The sequence below is a fragment of the Rhinoderma darwinii genome, chromosome 6 (assembly GCF_050947455.1).
Source record: "Rhinoderma darwinii isolate aRhiDar2 chromosome 6, aRhiDar2.hap1, whole genome shotgun sequence".
NCBI classification, from domain to species: domain Eukaryota; kingdom Metazoa; phylum Chordata; class Amphibia; order Anura; family Rhinodermatidae; genus Rhinoderma; species Rhinoderma darwinii.
Genome location: NC_134692.1, coordinates 143,961,947 through 143,977,812, shown reverse-complemented (window position 1 = coordinate 143,977,812; position 15,866 = coordinate 143,961,947). Strand labels below are relative to the sequence as shown.

The 15,866-nt window shown below is 37.9% G+C and overlaps 1 protein-coding gene across 2 annotated transcripts; it reads right to left on the bottom strand.

Moving 5' to 3' along the window:
- Positions 1 to 271: 271 nt before the first annotated feature.
- On the bottom strand, positions 272 to 6,375 carry LOC142656038 (sulfotransferase 1B1-like). Of its 2 annotated transcripts, none has more exons than XM_075830872.1 (8): positions 6,345 to 6,375; positions 5,761 to 5,923; positions 5,536 to 5,664; positions 2,215 to 2,312; positions 1,999 to 2,125; positions 1,822 to 1,916; positions 1,403 to 1,583; positions 272 to 600 (listed from the first exon to the last, which is right to left on the bottom strand). In XM_075830872.1, the coding sequence occupies exons 2-8, from the start codon at positions 5,906 to 5,908 to the stop codon at positions 488 to 490; spliced, it is 891 nt and encodes a 296-aa protein (XP_075686987.1). In that variant the 5' UTR covers positions 5,909 to 5,923; positions 6,345 to 6,375; the 3' UTR covers positions 272 to 487. The 2 variants fall into 2 exon arrangements, with proteins under 2 accessions (XP_075686987.1, XP_075686986.1); XM_075830871.1 differs by lacking the exon at positions 6,345 to 6,375 and adding an exon at positions 6,021 to 6,149.
- Positions 6,376 to 15,866: the final 9,491 nt, after the last annotated feature.

The following is a 15,866-nucleotide window of genomic DNA, read 5'->3' as shown; positions in this document are numbered from 1 at the left end:
TTAGCTCTGCGTCCTCTTTACTGTTTTTCCCTGCCTACCGACACCCTGCCCACCCGCTATGCTGGAGAACTGCCGCACCATTCGCTTGATTGAGGCCAGTCTCCTGCACAGCCCAGTGATCGGGAGCACCAATGTGCAGAGAAAACTTAAAAGCGCTGTGACTCCTTTATTCTCAGGACCAGTGGAGGTCCCAGCGGTCGGACCCCCACCGATCATAAAGTGATGGCGTATTCTAATGATGCGCCATGTACACCACCAGACGATCTCACAGTTATGATTCCAAAGTTTAATAAATACAACAATACTACATTATCTAAGAAAAGGCGACTGAATGTGTATGGATCAACATCTCTTATCCACGTGTGATTACGCCATTGTCTTGGCTCAGATTGGTGTCGCACGGGTACATCTCGCAGTTTATTAGGGCGTGTGATATGGTTATCTAAGACTTATCATATGCCCTGGTGTGGGATCGGCAATTTGTCGTTCAGACCAGGAAGCGGAAGGACAGGTCGGTACCGGACATTTCTTTCTGATAATATTCATCAAATCTCTCACTCTGAGACACAGTGAAGTGATTTTTCCAATCCCCGCAGATTCCTGGAAAAAAAGTGATTCAAGTCAGTAATTGCTAGGGTGAGTTCAGACATAGCAGAAAATATCCGCTGTGGATTTTGACGCAGGTTTTACTCTTTGCATTGCATATGTCTTCTACCTCTTCAAATAAAGGAGGATAAGACGCACCTGTATGTTCAATGACAAAAATATCATCCAGTGGATGCAAAGAAAAAACAAAAAGGAAACTGCAGTACCACAAATGACCACTAGAGGCTATAGTCCTCTGTGCAAATAGTAATACATAAGAGGCTAGTGACCAGTGCGCCTAGAGATCTGCAACTGGTGTTTGACTTTTTGGGTGGTGTATGTTGCCGTCTATGGAGGGTCTCATTTTCAGGCCACAAAAAAAAAAAAAAAGTCACATTTCTTCCTAAAACGGACTTCGAACCCTCTGCTGACCACATGTGCAGGGGGGAGGTCTTGTTAATTTGCAAGAAACAATTCTGTTTAGCCTACTGCATGGATAGGATACCTGTATTTCGCTCTATAGACTCATTATGGGTATTCCTTAGAGCAGTCTGTACACCACACTTTGATTCTCTGATTTAGTAGCCATGTCTACTGTGTACGTAACTTGGGTGGGTTGTGTGTATTTTTTGACCATATAAAAAGATGACTGTACAAAGTAGGACAGGTATGGAGTAGTATCAGAAAATAAATACATTTTCCCATGCATGACTAGATATACCGATGTAGCACAGCTAAATGTTATATACCACTTTACAGTGGCAGCAGTTGTTCTAGTGGCAGTTGTTCTAGTGGCAGCAAGGTGGCAGTGTTGTACCTTTCCTCATAAATGGAGAGACCGACTGGTCCATAATAGAAGAGGAGAGGGCGGTGTAGTTTGTTGTTGGGTTCTCTTTCATGGCCTTGAAGGAGGTGTGTAGACATATCTTCTCCAGGACATCATCTGAGAGATCTTTCCCCAGAAACGTCATTACTTTCCGGATCTCCTGCTTTGGGTTCTGTTTGTAAAGAAGAGATGGATAGTTTGAGGTCATTATTGAACAATGGACGCTGCTGGAATCCGGACCTGTTTGGGAAAACCAGCGTGCCAGCCGCTATGTCGGAGAACTGCTGGAGGTGCAGCTATAGGACCAATCACCACCAAGAGGAAGATGGAAACCAGTAAGGGTTGGAGGGGGCCCAGCACAGAACTTGTTATCTCCCTGCCGGGGGCCGTATCAACTGGGGAAGACTTACCTCCAACATATCTTCATAGAACATGTAAAGGAGGTTTTTTTCTGGTCTTAGGGCCCAAAATTCTTTAACATGAGCGCCCCATGGCCCAAATCCCACTAGGACAAAGAGACAACATGTTAATGATGACCAATCCATAAAATAAAATGGAGCTTAAATATTCCTCTTGTGGTGTCTTACTGTTTCCTTGAATAAACTTCTCAACATATTCCTCCCAGATTCCCGGCTCCGGATGTAGTTGGTTCATCTTATCGAAGTGATAAAAGGAAACGGCCACGTCTTTAGGATTCCTCGCGATGTAGATAATCTAATGAGGACACAAAGCCGTGAAAATTACAAACTAGACTACACCAAAGTGGTGATTATATAAGGCTGAGGAATAACAGCATCCAGTACCTTACAGTTCTTTTCCCAGAATGAATTGGGGAAGAGGGAAACTGGTAGATGGGTTTTTACCACTCTGGGAGAAGAGAGAGAATCTAAAAGCTGAGACCCTAGATCAGAAAGAAGAAACATTTACTACATATAAAAGGGTAACTCATCCTATCCACGGAAAATGTCTTAAAGATGCAGATCTCCCAGCTCTAAAACTGGCACCTACTTTGAGAAAAGGGATCACCCGATCTCCGTCCTGCCTGGTGAGGCGACTGCTGCATCCAAACAGGGAAAGATTGGAAAGGATAGTCGAGCTAGTGTGCAAGTGATCCTCACCAGGTGGGTCGGGGGTACCCCTGTTCTCGACATTCTGTAAGTGTGGGTTCCGCAGCTGGATATGTCATAATTATCTTAGATAGAAATAACCCTTTAAGGAAGACCTCATGGGGCGAGAAATTAACTACTGTTCACGTCAACCGTAATATAGGAGTTTATATTCTTGTATATAGGGGGCAGTATTATAGTAATTATATTCTTGTATATAGAGGCAGTGTTATAGTAGTTATATTCTTGTATATAGGGGCAGTATTATAGTAGTAATATTCTTGTATATAGGGAGCAGTATTATAGTAGTTATATTCTTGTATATAGGGAGCAGTATTATAGTAGTTATATTCTTGTACATAGGGAGCAGTATTATAGTAGTTATATTCTTGTATATAGGAGCAGTATTATAGAGTTATATTCTTGTATATAGGTGCAGTATTATAGTAGTTATATTCTTGTATATAGGAGGCAGTATTACAGTAGTTATATTCTTGTACATAGGGGGCAGTATTATAGTAGTTATATTCTTGTATATAGGGGGCAGTATTATAGTAGTTATATTCTTATATATAGGAGCAGTATTATAGAGGTTATATTCTTGTATATAGGAGCAGTATTATAGTAGTTATATTCTTGTATATAGGGGCAGTATTATAGTAGTTATATTCTTGTATATAGGGGGCAGTATTATAGTAGTTATATTCTTGTATATAGGGGCAGTATTATAGTAGTTATATTCTTGTATATAGGGGCCAGTATTATAGTAGTTATATTCTTGTATATAGGAGCAGTATTATAGTAGTTATATTCTTGTATATAGGGGGCAGTATTATAGTAGTTATATTCTTGTATATAGGAGCAGTATTATAGTAGTTATATTCTTGTATATAGGGGCAGTATTATAGTAGTTATATTCTTGTCTATAGGGGGCAGTATTATAGTAGTTATATTCTTGTATATAGGGGCAGTATTATAGTAGTTACATTCTTGTACATAGGGGGCAGTATTATAGTAGTTATATTCTTCTATATAGGGGGCAGTATTATAGTAGTTATATTCTTGTATATAGGGGCAGTATTATAGTAGTTATATTCTTGTATATAGGAGCAGTATTATAGTAGTTATATTCTTGTATATAGGAGCAGTATTATAGTAGTTATATTCTTGTATATAGGAGGCAGTATTATAGTAGTTATATTCTTGTACATAGGGGGCAGTATTATAGTAGTTATATTCTTGTATATAGGGGCAGTATTATAGTAGTTTTATTCTTGTATATAGGGGGCAGTATTATAGTAGTTATATTCTTGTATATAGGGGGCAGTATTATAGTAGTTATATTCTTGTATATAGGAGCAGTATTATAGTAGATATATTCTTGTATATAGGAGCAGTATTATAGTAGTTATATTCTTGTATATAGGGAGCAGTAGTATAGTAGTTATATTCTTGTATATAGGGGGCAGTATTATAGTAGTTATATTCTTGTATATAGGGAGCAGTATTATAGTAGTTATATTCCTGTATATAGGGGGCAGTATTATAGTAGTTATATTCTTGTATATAGGGAGCAGTATTATAGTAGTTATATTCCTGTATATAGGGGGCAGTATTATAGTAGTTATATTCTTGTATATAGGGAGCAGTATTATAGTAGTTATATTCTTGTATATAGGGGCAGTATTATAGTAGTTAGATTCTTGTATATAGGGGCAGTATTATAGTAGTTATATTCTTGTATATAAGGAGCAGTATTATAGTAGTTATATTCTTGTATATAGGGGGCACTATTATAGTAGTTATATTCTTGTACATAGGGGGCAGTATTATAGTAGTTATATTCTTGTATATAGGGGGCAGTATTATAGTAGTTATATTCCTGTACATAGGGGGCAGTATTATAGTAGTTATATTCTTGTATATAGGGGGCAGTGTTACGGTGGTTGTGGTAGAGTAAAGTTTTTTAGCATAGTTTGTCAGGTCTTAAAATTTTACTTTCACCTCCTCTGCTCCTTTCGGCAGTATGTTTAACACGTGTTACGTAGTAGGGGGTATTATTGCGCACTGGAGGAAGCCCCTCTTATGGTAAATTGTACTTTATCCTGAGACATGATGGGAGGGAAAATCATATTTAAACAAAATGATTAAAATAATTCTAATTTAATTATTAGCGTATGTTCACACGCTGAGCAAAATACGTCTGAAAATATGGAGCTGGCGAAAATAGCTCCTGATTTTCACACGTTTTCGTAGCAACTCGCGTTTTTCGCTGCGTATTTTACGGACGTTATTGGAGCTGTTTTTCAATGGTGTCAATCAAAAACGGCTCCAAAAACGTCCCAAGAAGTGACATGCGTCTTTTTACGCGCCGTATTTTGACAGCGACACGTTAAATAACACCTCATGGGAACAGAACACCGTAAAATCCATTGAAAGCAATGGGCAAATGTTTGTAGGTGTAATGGAGCCGTTTTTTCAGGCGTAATTCGAGGCGTAAAACGCCCGAATTACGTTTGAAAACAGTGTGTGTGAACATACTCTTACCGCTCCAGTCGTATCATCTGAAATTACATCTTAGGGTATGTTCACACGGGCTATTTACGGACGTAAATCGGGCGTTTTTGCCCCGAATTACGCCCGAAAATAGCGCCTCAATAGCGCTGACAAACATCTGCCCATTGAAAGCAATGGGCAGACGTTTGTCTGTTCACACGAGGCGTATATTTACGCGCCGCTGTCAAATGACGGCGCGTAAATAGACGCCCGCGTAGAAGAAGTGACCTGTCACTTCTTTGGCCGTAATTGGAGCCGCTATTCATTGACTCCAATGAATAGCAGCGCTAATTACGGCCGTAATTGACGCGGCGTTCAAGCGCCTGCACATGCCGGTACGGCTGAAATTACGGGGATGTTTTCAGGCTGAAACATCCCCGTAATTTCAGCCGTTACGGACCCCCGCCGTGTGAACATACCCTTAGCTGTCAGTCAGAATAGTAAGATAACTTTTGGTGGTACCTGGGGGGACTTCACCAGGCACACAGAATTCCAACATCGGAACCTTGTTGAAGATGGCGTCTCTCCGGCTCTTCTCTGTGTCCCCGTCATTCAGGATAACGTCCACAATCTCGCTCATCCATGTTGTACCTTGAAGATACAACCAAGAAATGGATTTTCAATTAATCATCTAACATGTTCACTTGCTCTCACACCTCTCTGCCGGTTAGGGACCCCATGACTGACCTGATTTGGGGTACGTGGCAATGACTATATCATCGTCTCTTGCCTGGAAATTATCAATCCTCTCCCAGTTTGGAGTAAAAGCGCAGATTATGGGGACACCTCGGACCTTAACCCAATCTTTCCGGCGCCATTCTGGTTGAGATTCCATCTTGTCTAATGTGACCTGTCGGAAAAACAAAAGTTAAGAGAATAAGCTGAGAATCTGAGACTTCTTCAACTTCTATGTCCATATTACGTCGTCCGCTGGACAAGTCCCTTACGTTTCCTGTCTAGCAGGTTTTGTCGGCCCTTATAGGTTTTCACCGCACTGTTCGGAGGACTTAGTATTCCTTCCTATCAGTAAACTCTTTATTCTGGCCACAAAGAAAAAAAAAAAGAACTCCCTCCCTCTCAGGCGATGAACTCTGTGTAACTTGCTGTAATATTGCGTAACGTGTTATAAGCTGCAGGAAGTCTCTCGAGAAACACTAGAGAATGGATCATTTCACTCCAGCAGAAGTGCAGTATTTGGTGCCAAAAATATTCCCCAGAACGGTCTCTATAAAAGAACGCAGACTGTGTTTGACAATATATGCAAAATTTACCTACAAAAACATCAGGGGTGGAACATGCTGCAGCTACATTGCACGATTGCCCCTATTGTATGGCAGTAGTGGTGGGTATGAGCACGGCGTTACTTGGGTCAGTATTGCAGTTAATAAGTAGAAGACTTAGGGGGGGGGGGGTCAGAGGCTCGGAATAGGGGCATGCTGGGTATATGGACGAGTAAATGAGAGAAGTGGTTACAAGCTAAACCAAGGATCCCGTTGAGAGGAATGTTAAGTCTTCTAGGATTTAACCATTTCAACACAAATGTGGTCAAAGTTTCATGTATCACTAAGTCTCTGTTCACACTGAGTTTTTTGCAGGCAGAAAAAGTCTGCCTGTTGACGCAGGCATGGCGCAAAATATATTACACTGAAATTTGTATTGGGTGCGTCAACCGATACCCGCCCAGTAATTTATCCAGTTTCAAATCATAGGTAATCGATATATATGGGAGAGAATGATGACACAAGACCGTGCTTTGCATGCTCAAAATCCTTCCCTGACGTTTATTAATCAATTACAATAATATCTTACGAAGTAGGAGCAGCTCGATTCCAGCCAATCGTTTACAATATGACGTTAATTTGGATTTGATTTAGCCAATAGCATATAATGACAATATGTTTTGTCCCGAAGCAATCCTACGCTTACAAGACGTCTTAGGCCCTATTCACACGACAGTATCCTAAATTTGCACAATAAAAACCCTTTTACCAAAAATTTACTTGTTTTTGCATCGCCGCGTTCCAAGAGCTGTAACTTTTTTCTTTTTTCTGTCAATGTGGCCGTATGTGGGCTTGATTTTTGCGGGCCACGGTGTAGTTTTCATTGGTAGTATTTTGGGGTACATGGGACTCATTGATCAACTTTTATTTTCTGTCGGAGGAATGGGAGAAAAAAAAAATGTTGCCGTTGTTTTTTGCGTTTTTTTTTAGACACCGTTCATCCGGCGTTTTCATTAATGTGTTAATTTTATTGTTTGAGTGGTTACGATTGCGGGGTTACCATATATGTGTATGTGTTATTTGTTTTGACACTTTTACTAAATAAAACCCACTTTTTCGTGAAAAAAAGTGATTTTATTTTTACTGTAATATTTTATTTATTTATTGTTCATAAACTTAATTTAACTTTTTTTTTTTTGTCCCACTAGGGGACTTCACTTTGCTATCTTTATATCGCACATATAATGCTTTGGTATACTTAGTATAGTGTAAAACTGACAGGCAATCTATTAGGCCGTGCCTCCGGCTTCGATTCCGGCAGTTGGGGCAGGAGCCGGACTGTATATAACAGCCGTGCTCTTGCCGCCGATTGTGTGGGTACAGTGGCAGTACCCACCCGATCAGAGCGACAGATATATCCGTATGCGGGAACTAACTCCTGCATAGGACTGATATATCCATCCTTCGTTGTTAAAGGGTTAAATAACCTGAGTTATGTTACCTGCAAGAAGAGTCGCCCTACAGGATTATAACCGTCTATTCACACGGTGCGGTCAAATCACAGTTTTTGCCACAATTTTAACAAAGTTGTGGCATAACGCTGCATTTTTCACAATTTCGCGTTTATCACGGCAAAAAAACTGGTTTGACTGCACCATGTGTACAGTCCCTAATTGACAGGCCTTGACTGATCAGTCAAACTCAATGATCCCCAGAATGATTTGATTAAGGGAAAGGAGACACCCAGCAAACCTCTACACATCAGTTTACCCTGCAAAAACATACAGATATTAGCAAACATTTTAAAAATTTCCGGTAAAACTGTAGGGTAGGCCGGTGTTCTGCCGCCCGGGGGCCGCCACTATATCTGACCAGACCAGCTTTGGTGTTTTCTCTAAACCTGCTGCGCAGTATCTCATGTTGTAATCATTTGGTGTAACACGACTTACATAGACGGGATTGAATGATCACGGCTTATTTCTTGAGAGATTATAGTACAGATCAGATGAAATGCTGAATCACGGCGGTCGTGTTACTGGGTGAAGCGTCCTGCACCTGCACAGTCACTCGGATACAGCACCTTACACTCACATACTGTACCAACCTCTGAATAAGGGTGCAGTCACACGCGGCCCATCTAGCAGAAATTTTCTGCTAATGAAAATCAGTTCCATTCATCTGAATGTGGTTGTTTCTGCAGCAGGTGTACGGATTTCTGCAAATTCTATTAAGTACCACAGTTTGGGCGGTGCAGAGGTTTAATGACACTAATTGTACAATATTGTGATCACTGCAGATGAGTATTATTGCTTTTCTTTCTCGTCACCTGTTTCCTGCACTTGTGGTTGCTTCCTAGGAAACTATTGTAAGATATGCATTGTTTATTTAAGAATATAACTACTATAATACTGCCCCTATATACAAGAATATAACTACTATAATACTGCCCCCTATATACAAGAATATAACTACTATAATACTGCTCCCTATATACAAGAATATAACTACTATAATACTGCTCCTATATACAAGAATATAACTACTATATTACTGCCCCTATATACAAGAATATAACTACTATAATACTGCTCCTATATACAAGAATATAACTACTATAATACTGCTCCCTATATACAAGAATATAACTACTATAATACTGCCCCTATATACAAGAATATAACTACTATAATACTGCTCCTATATACAAGAATATAACTACTATAATACTGACCCCTATATACAAGAATATAATTACTATAATACTGCCCCTATATACAAGAATATAACTACTATAATACTGCCCCCTATATACAAGGATATAACGACTATAATACTGACCCCTATATACAAGAATATAATTACTATAATACTGCCCCTATATACAAGAATATAACTACTATAATACTGCTCTATATACAAGAATATAACTACTATAATACTGCCCCCTATATACAAGAATATAACGACTATAATACTGCTCCTATATACAAGAATATAACTACTATAATACTGCCCCTATATACAAGAATATAACTACTATAATACGGTCCCCTATATACAAGAATATAACTACTATAATACTGCCCCTATATACAAGAATATAACTACTATAATACTGCTCCCTATATACAAGAATATAGCTACTATAATACTGCCCCCTATATACAAGAATATAACTACTATAATACTGCCCCTATATACAAGAATATAACTACTATAATACTGCCCCCTATATACAAGAATATAACTACTATAATACTGCTCCCTATATACAAGAATATAACTACTATAATACTGCCCCGTATATACAAGAATATAACTACTATAATACTGCCCCCTATATACAAGAATATAACTACTATAATACTGTCTCTATATACAAGAATATAACTACTATAATACTGCCCCCTATATACAAGAATATAACTACTATAATACTGCCCCCTATATTCAAGAATATAACTACTATAATACTGCCCCCTATATACAAGAATATAACGACTATAATACTGCTCCTATATACAAGAATATAACTACTATAAGGGTATGTGCACACACACTAATTACGTCCGTAATTGACGGACGTATTTCGGCCGCAAGTCCCGGACCGAACACAGTGCAGGGAGCCGGGCTCCTAGCATCATACTTATGTACGATGCTAGGAGTCTCTGCCTCGCTGAAGGACAGCTGTCCCTTACTGTAATCATGTTTTCAGTACGTGACAGTGGTCCTGCAGCGAGGCAGGGACTCCTAGCATCGTACATAAGTATGATGCTAGGAGCCCGGCTCCCTGCACTGTGTTCGGTCCGGGACTTGCGGCCGAAATACGTCCGTCAATTACGGACGTAATTAGTGTGTGTGCACATACCCTAATACTGCCCCTATATACAAGAATATAACTACTATAATACGGTCCCCTATATACAAGAATATAACTACTATAATACTGCCCCTATATACAAGAATATAACTACTATAATACTGCTCCCTATATACAAGAATATAGCTACTATAATACTGCCCCGTATATACAAGAATATAACTACTATAATACTGCCCCTATATACAAGAATATAACTACTATAATACTGCCCCCTATATACAAGAATATAACTACTATAATACTGCTCCCTATTTACAAGAATATAACTACTATAATACTGCCCCGTATATACAAGAATATAACTACTATAATACTGCCCCCTATATACAAGAATATAACTACTATAATACTGTCTCTATATACAAGAATATAACTACTATAATACTGCCCCCTATATACAAGAATATAACTACTATAATACTGCCCCCTATATTCAAGAATATAACTACTATAATACTGCCCCCTATATACAAGAATATAACTACTATAATACTGCTCCTATATACAAGAATATACCTACTATAATACTGCCCCTATATACAAGAATATAACTACTATAATACTGCCCCCTATATACAAGAATATAACTACTATAATACTGCCCCTTATATACAAGAATATAACTACTATAATACTGCCCCCTATATACAAGAATATAACTACTATAATACTGCTCCCTATATACAAGAATATAACTACTATAATACTGCCCCGTATATACAAGAATATAGCTACTATAATACTGCCCCCTATATACAAGAATATAACTACTATAATACTGTCTCTATATACAAGAATATAACTACTATAATACTGCCCCCTATATACAAGAATATAACTACTATAATACTGCCCCCTATATACAAGAATATAACTACTATAATACTGCCCCCTATATACAAGAATATAACTACTATAATACTGTCCCTATATACAAGAATATAACTACTATAATACTGCCCCCTATATACAAGAATATAACTACTATAATACTGCTCCTATATACAAGAATATAACTACTATAATACTGCTCCTATATACAAGAATATAACTACTATAATACTGCCCTATATACAAGAATATAACTACTATAATACTGCTCCTATATACAAGAATATAACTACTATAATACTGCTCCCTATATACAAGAATATAACTACTATAATACTGCTCCCTATATACAGGAATATAACCACTATAAGGGCATGGCCACACGTGGCGGATTTCCTCCGCAACTGTCCGCATCAATGCCGCACAGAATCTGCGTTGCAGATTCTGCGGCGGATCTGCCCAAAATGTGCAGTAAATTGATGCGGACTAGCTGCTGCGGACTGCGGTAAAAGTGCTTCCCTTCTCCCTATCAGTGCAGGATAGAGAGAAGGGACAGCACTTTCCCTAGTGAAAGTAAACGAATTTCATACTTACCGGCCGTTGTCTTGGTGACGCGTCCCTCTTTCGGCATCCAGCCCGACCTCCCTGGATGACGCAGCAGTCCATGTGACCGCTGCAGCCTGTGATTGGCTGCAGCCGTCACTTAGACTGAAACGTCATCCTGGGAAGCCGGACTGGAGACAGAAGCAGGGAGTTCTCGGTAAGTATTAACTTCTATTTTTTTGACAGGTTGCTGTATATTGGGATCGGTAGTCACTGTCCAGGGTGCAGAAACAGTTACTGTCTATCGCTTAACTCTTTCAGCACCCTGGACAGTGACTATTTACTGACGTCTCCTAGCAACGCTCCCGTAATTACGGGAGCCCCATTGACTTCCTCAGTCTGGCTGTAGACCTAGAAATACATAGGTCCAGCCAGAATCAAGAAATGTCATGTCAAAAAAGCAAGACGCATCCGCAGCACACATAACATTTTCATGACAGCTGCGGACTTCATTGCGGAATTTAGAATCTCCATTGAAGTCAATGGAGAAATTCCGGCACAACTCCGCAACAGCCCTAGCATGCTGCGGACACCAAATTCCACTCCGCAGCCTATGCTCCGCAGCGGAATTTTACGCATCGTCTAAACGAACACTGCTAAATAAAAGTGGAAGTCAATGGACAAACGGCTCCGCTGCGGATTAACGCTGCGGAGTGTCCGCTGCGGAATTCAAGAGGAATTCCGCCACGTGTGGCTTTGCCCTAATACTGCTCCTATATACAAGAATATAACTACTATAATACTGCCCCTATATACAAGAATATAACTACCATAATACTGCCCCCTATATTCAAGAATATAACTACTATAATACTGCCCTATATACAAGAATATAACTACTATAATACTGCTCCTATATACAAGAATATAACTACTATAATACTGCCCCTATATACAAGAATATAACTACTATAATACTGCTCCTATATATAAGAATATAACTACTATAATACTGCCCCCTATATTCAAGAATATAACTACTATAATACTGCTCCTATATACAAGAATATAACTACTATAATACTGCTCTCTATATACAAGAATATAACTACTATAATACTGCCCCCTATATTCAAGAATATAACTACTATAATACTGCCCTATATACAAGAATATAACTACTATAATACTGCCCCTATATATAAGAATATAACTACTATAATACTGTCCCCTATATTCAAGAATATAACTACTATAATACTGCTCCTATATACAAGAATATAACTACTATAATACTGCTCTCTATATACAAGAATATAACTACTATAATACTGCCCCTATATATAAGAATATAACTACTATAATACTGCCCCCTATATTCAAGAATATAATTACTATAATACTGCTCCTATATAAAAGAATATAACTACTATAATACTGACCCTATATACAAGAATATAACTACTATAATACTGCTCCTTTATACAGGAATATAACTACTATAATACTGCCCCCATATACAAGAATATAACTACTATAATACTGCTCCTATATACAAGAATATAACTACTATAACACTGCCTCAATATACAAGAATATAACTACTATAATACTGCCTCCTATATACAAGATTATAACTACTATAATACTGCCTCCTATATACAGGAATATAACTACTATAATACTGCTCCTATATACATGAATATAACTACTATAATACTGCTCTCTATATACAAGAATATAACTACTATAATACTGCCCCCTATATTCAAGAATATAACTACTATAATACTGCTCCTATATACAAGAATATAACTACTATAATACTGCCCCTATATATAAGAATATAACTACTATGATACTGCCCCCTATATTCAAGAATATAACTACTATAATACTTCTCCTATATAAAAGAATATAACTACTATAATACTGACCCTATATACAAGAATATAACTACTATAATACTGCTCCTTTATACAGGAATATAACTACTATAATACTGCCCCCTATATTCAAGAATATAACAACTATAATACTGCCCCCTATATTCAAGAATATAACTACTATAATACTGCCCCTATATACAAGAATATAACTACTATAATACTGCCCCCTATATTCAAGAATATAACTACTATAATACTGCCCCCTATATACAAGAATATAACTACTATAATACTGCTCCTATATACAAGAATATACCTACTATAATACTGCCCCTATATACAAGAATATAACTACTATAATACTGCCCCCTATATACAAGAATATAACTACTATAATACTGCTCCTATATACAAGAATATACCTACTATAATACTGCCCCTATATACAAGAATATAACTACTATAATACGGCCCCTATATACAAGAATATAACTATTATAATACTGCCTCCTATATACAAGAATATAACTACTATAATACTGCCCCCTATATACAAGAATATAACTACTATAATACTGCTCCTATATACAAGAATATAACTACTATAATACTGCCCCCTATATACAAGAATATAACTACTATAATACTGCTCCTATATACAAGAATATAACTACTATAATACTGCTCCTATATACAAGAATATAACTACTATAATACTGCCTCCTATATACAAGAATATAACTACTATAATACTGCCTCCTATATACAAGAATATAACTACTATAATACTGCCCCCTATATACAAGAATATAACTACTATAATACTGCTCCTATATACAAGAATATAACTACTATAATACTGCTCCTATATACAAGAATATAACTACTATAATACTGCCCCCTATATACAAGAATATAACTACTATAATACTGCCCCTATGTACAAGAATATAACTACTATAATACTGCCCCTATATACAAGAATATAACTACTATAATACTGCCCCCTATATACAAGAATATAACTACTATAATACTGCTCCTATATACAAGAATATACCTACTATAATACTGCCCCTATATACAAGAATATAACTACTATAATACGGCCCTATATACAAGAATATAACTACTATAATACTGCTCCTATATACAAGAATATAACTACTATAGTACTGCCCCGTATATACAAGAATATAACTACTATAGTACTGCCCCTATATACAAGAATATAACTACTATAATACTGCTTCTATGTACAAGAAGTGGTTCCCCTAATGCAGACTAAATTTCTCATGATGCTTTTGGTTTTGTAGAGGTTTTGCTCTGAGTCCTATCTAAGTGCAGTAAGTGATAGATCAGTGACTTTGAACTGCTGTCCTCACACTGTGTATCCTATGTGATGCAGCTTCCGCCTGTCTCCTCTGCCACCTGCTAGTAATAGATTTCTCCATGTCTGTCCTTTCAAGGAGGAACCTGAGAGTTGCATAGAAATACACTGGACTCTGTACAGACAGCACTCACAGATAGCATAGACAGTCAGTGTGAGTCAGAGGATTTTTATAACTGCAGCTAATCATTGTATGGACTCCCTTATTATATTACTGCACTCCTGCTCACTTAGAGCTGCCAGGAGGGATTTGATTGGTGATGATGTGATCCTGTAGCCCACAGGTGAAATGATCTTCAGTCCACACGTGAGAGCATAGTCTATTCTGGTGGTCAGACTGAGATCACATGACGCAGCTTCCCATAATGAAAGGGTTCAAAATGTACAGATGAAACTGCGCTGGGAAGAAACAAGTGACACTGCTAGAATATTGTGAGGCGAAGTTTACGCACTACCTGCGAGTTGCACGCTGCTGCGCAGGGCATAGACTGCAGCCTCTCCTGTGCCTTACACCTGCAGCTATTGCTCTCCAGCATCCAGCTTATATATATATATATATATATATATATATATATATATATATATATTATATTATATATGAGATGACCGGTAGATGTCGTAGCAGTGGTGTCCATGAGGTGTCCAGCAATCTGTGGCCAACTTCAGACTTTGCATGCGCCAGGGAAATAACTTCTCTATGACCCCATTAGAATTCCCCTTTTACTTCTTCCATCCCACATTCAGGAGATAGAAGAGTAATGAATAGGGTCTCCCTGCCCCCGAGCTCCAGCACTGACACTTACATAGTTACATAGTTACATAGTTAGTACGGCTGAAAAAAGACACATGTCCATCAAGTTCAACCAAGGGAAGGGAAAAGGGAAGGAAAAATTTCTACACATAGGAGCTAATATTTTTTTGTTCTAGGAAATTATCTAACCCTTTTTTAAAGCCATCTACTGTCCCTGCTGTGACCAGCTCCTGCGGTAAGCTATTCCATAGATTCACAGTTCTCACTGTAAAGAAGCCTTGTCGCC

Bases quoted from the DNA above. Each gene is read 5' to 3' on its own strand.
- LOC142656038 (XM_075830872.1), bottom strand. From the start codon at position 5,908: ATGGAATCTCAACCAGAATGGCGCCGGAAAGATTGGGTTAAGGTCCGA. The intron at 2,313-5,535 runs GTACCACCAAAA...TTTCTGATCTAG, and splicing joins GCCTGGTGAAGTCCCCCCAG to GGTCTCAGCTTTTAGATTCT. The intron at 1,584-1,821 runs GTAAGTCTTCCC...CTTTACAAACAG, and splicing joins TCTATGAAGATATGTTGGAG to AACCCAAAGCAGGAGATCCG.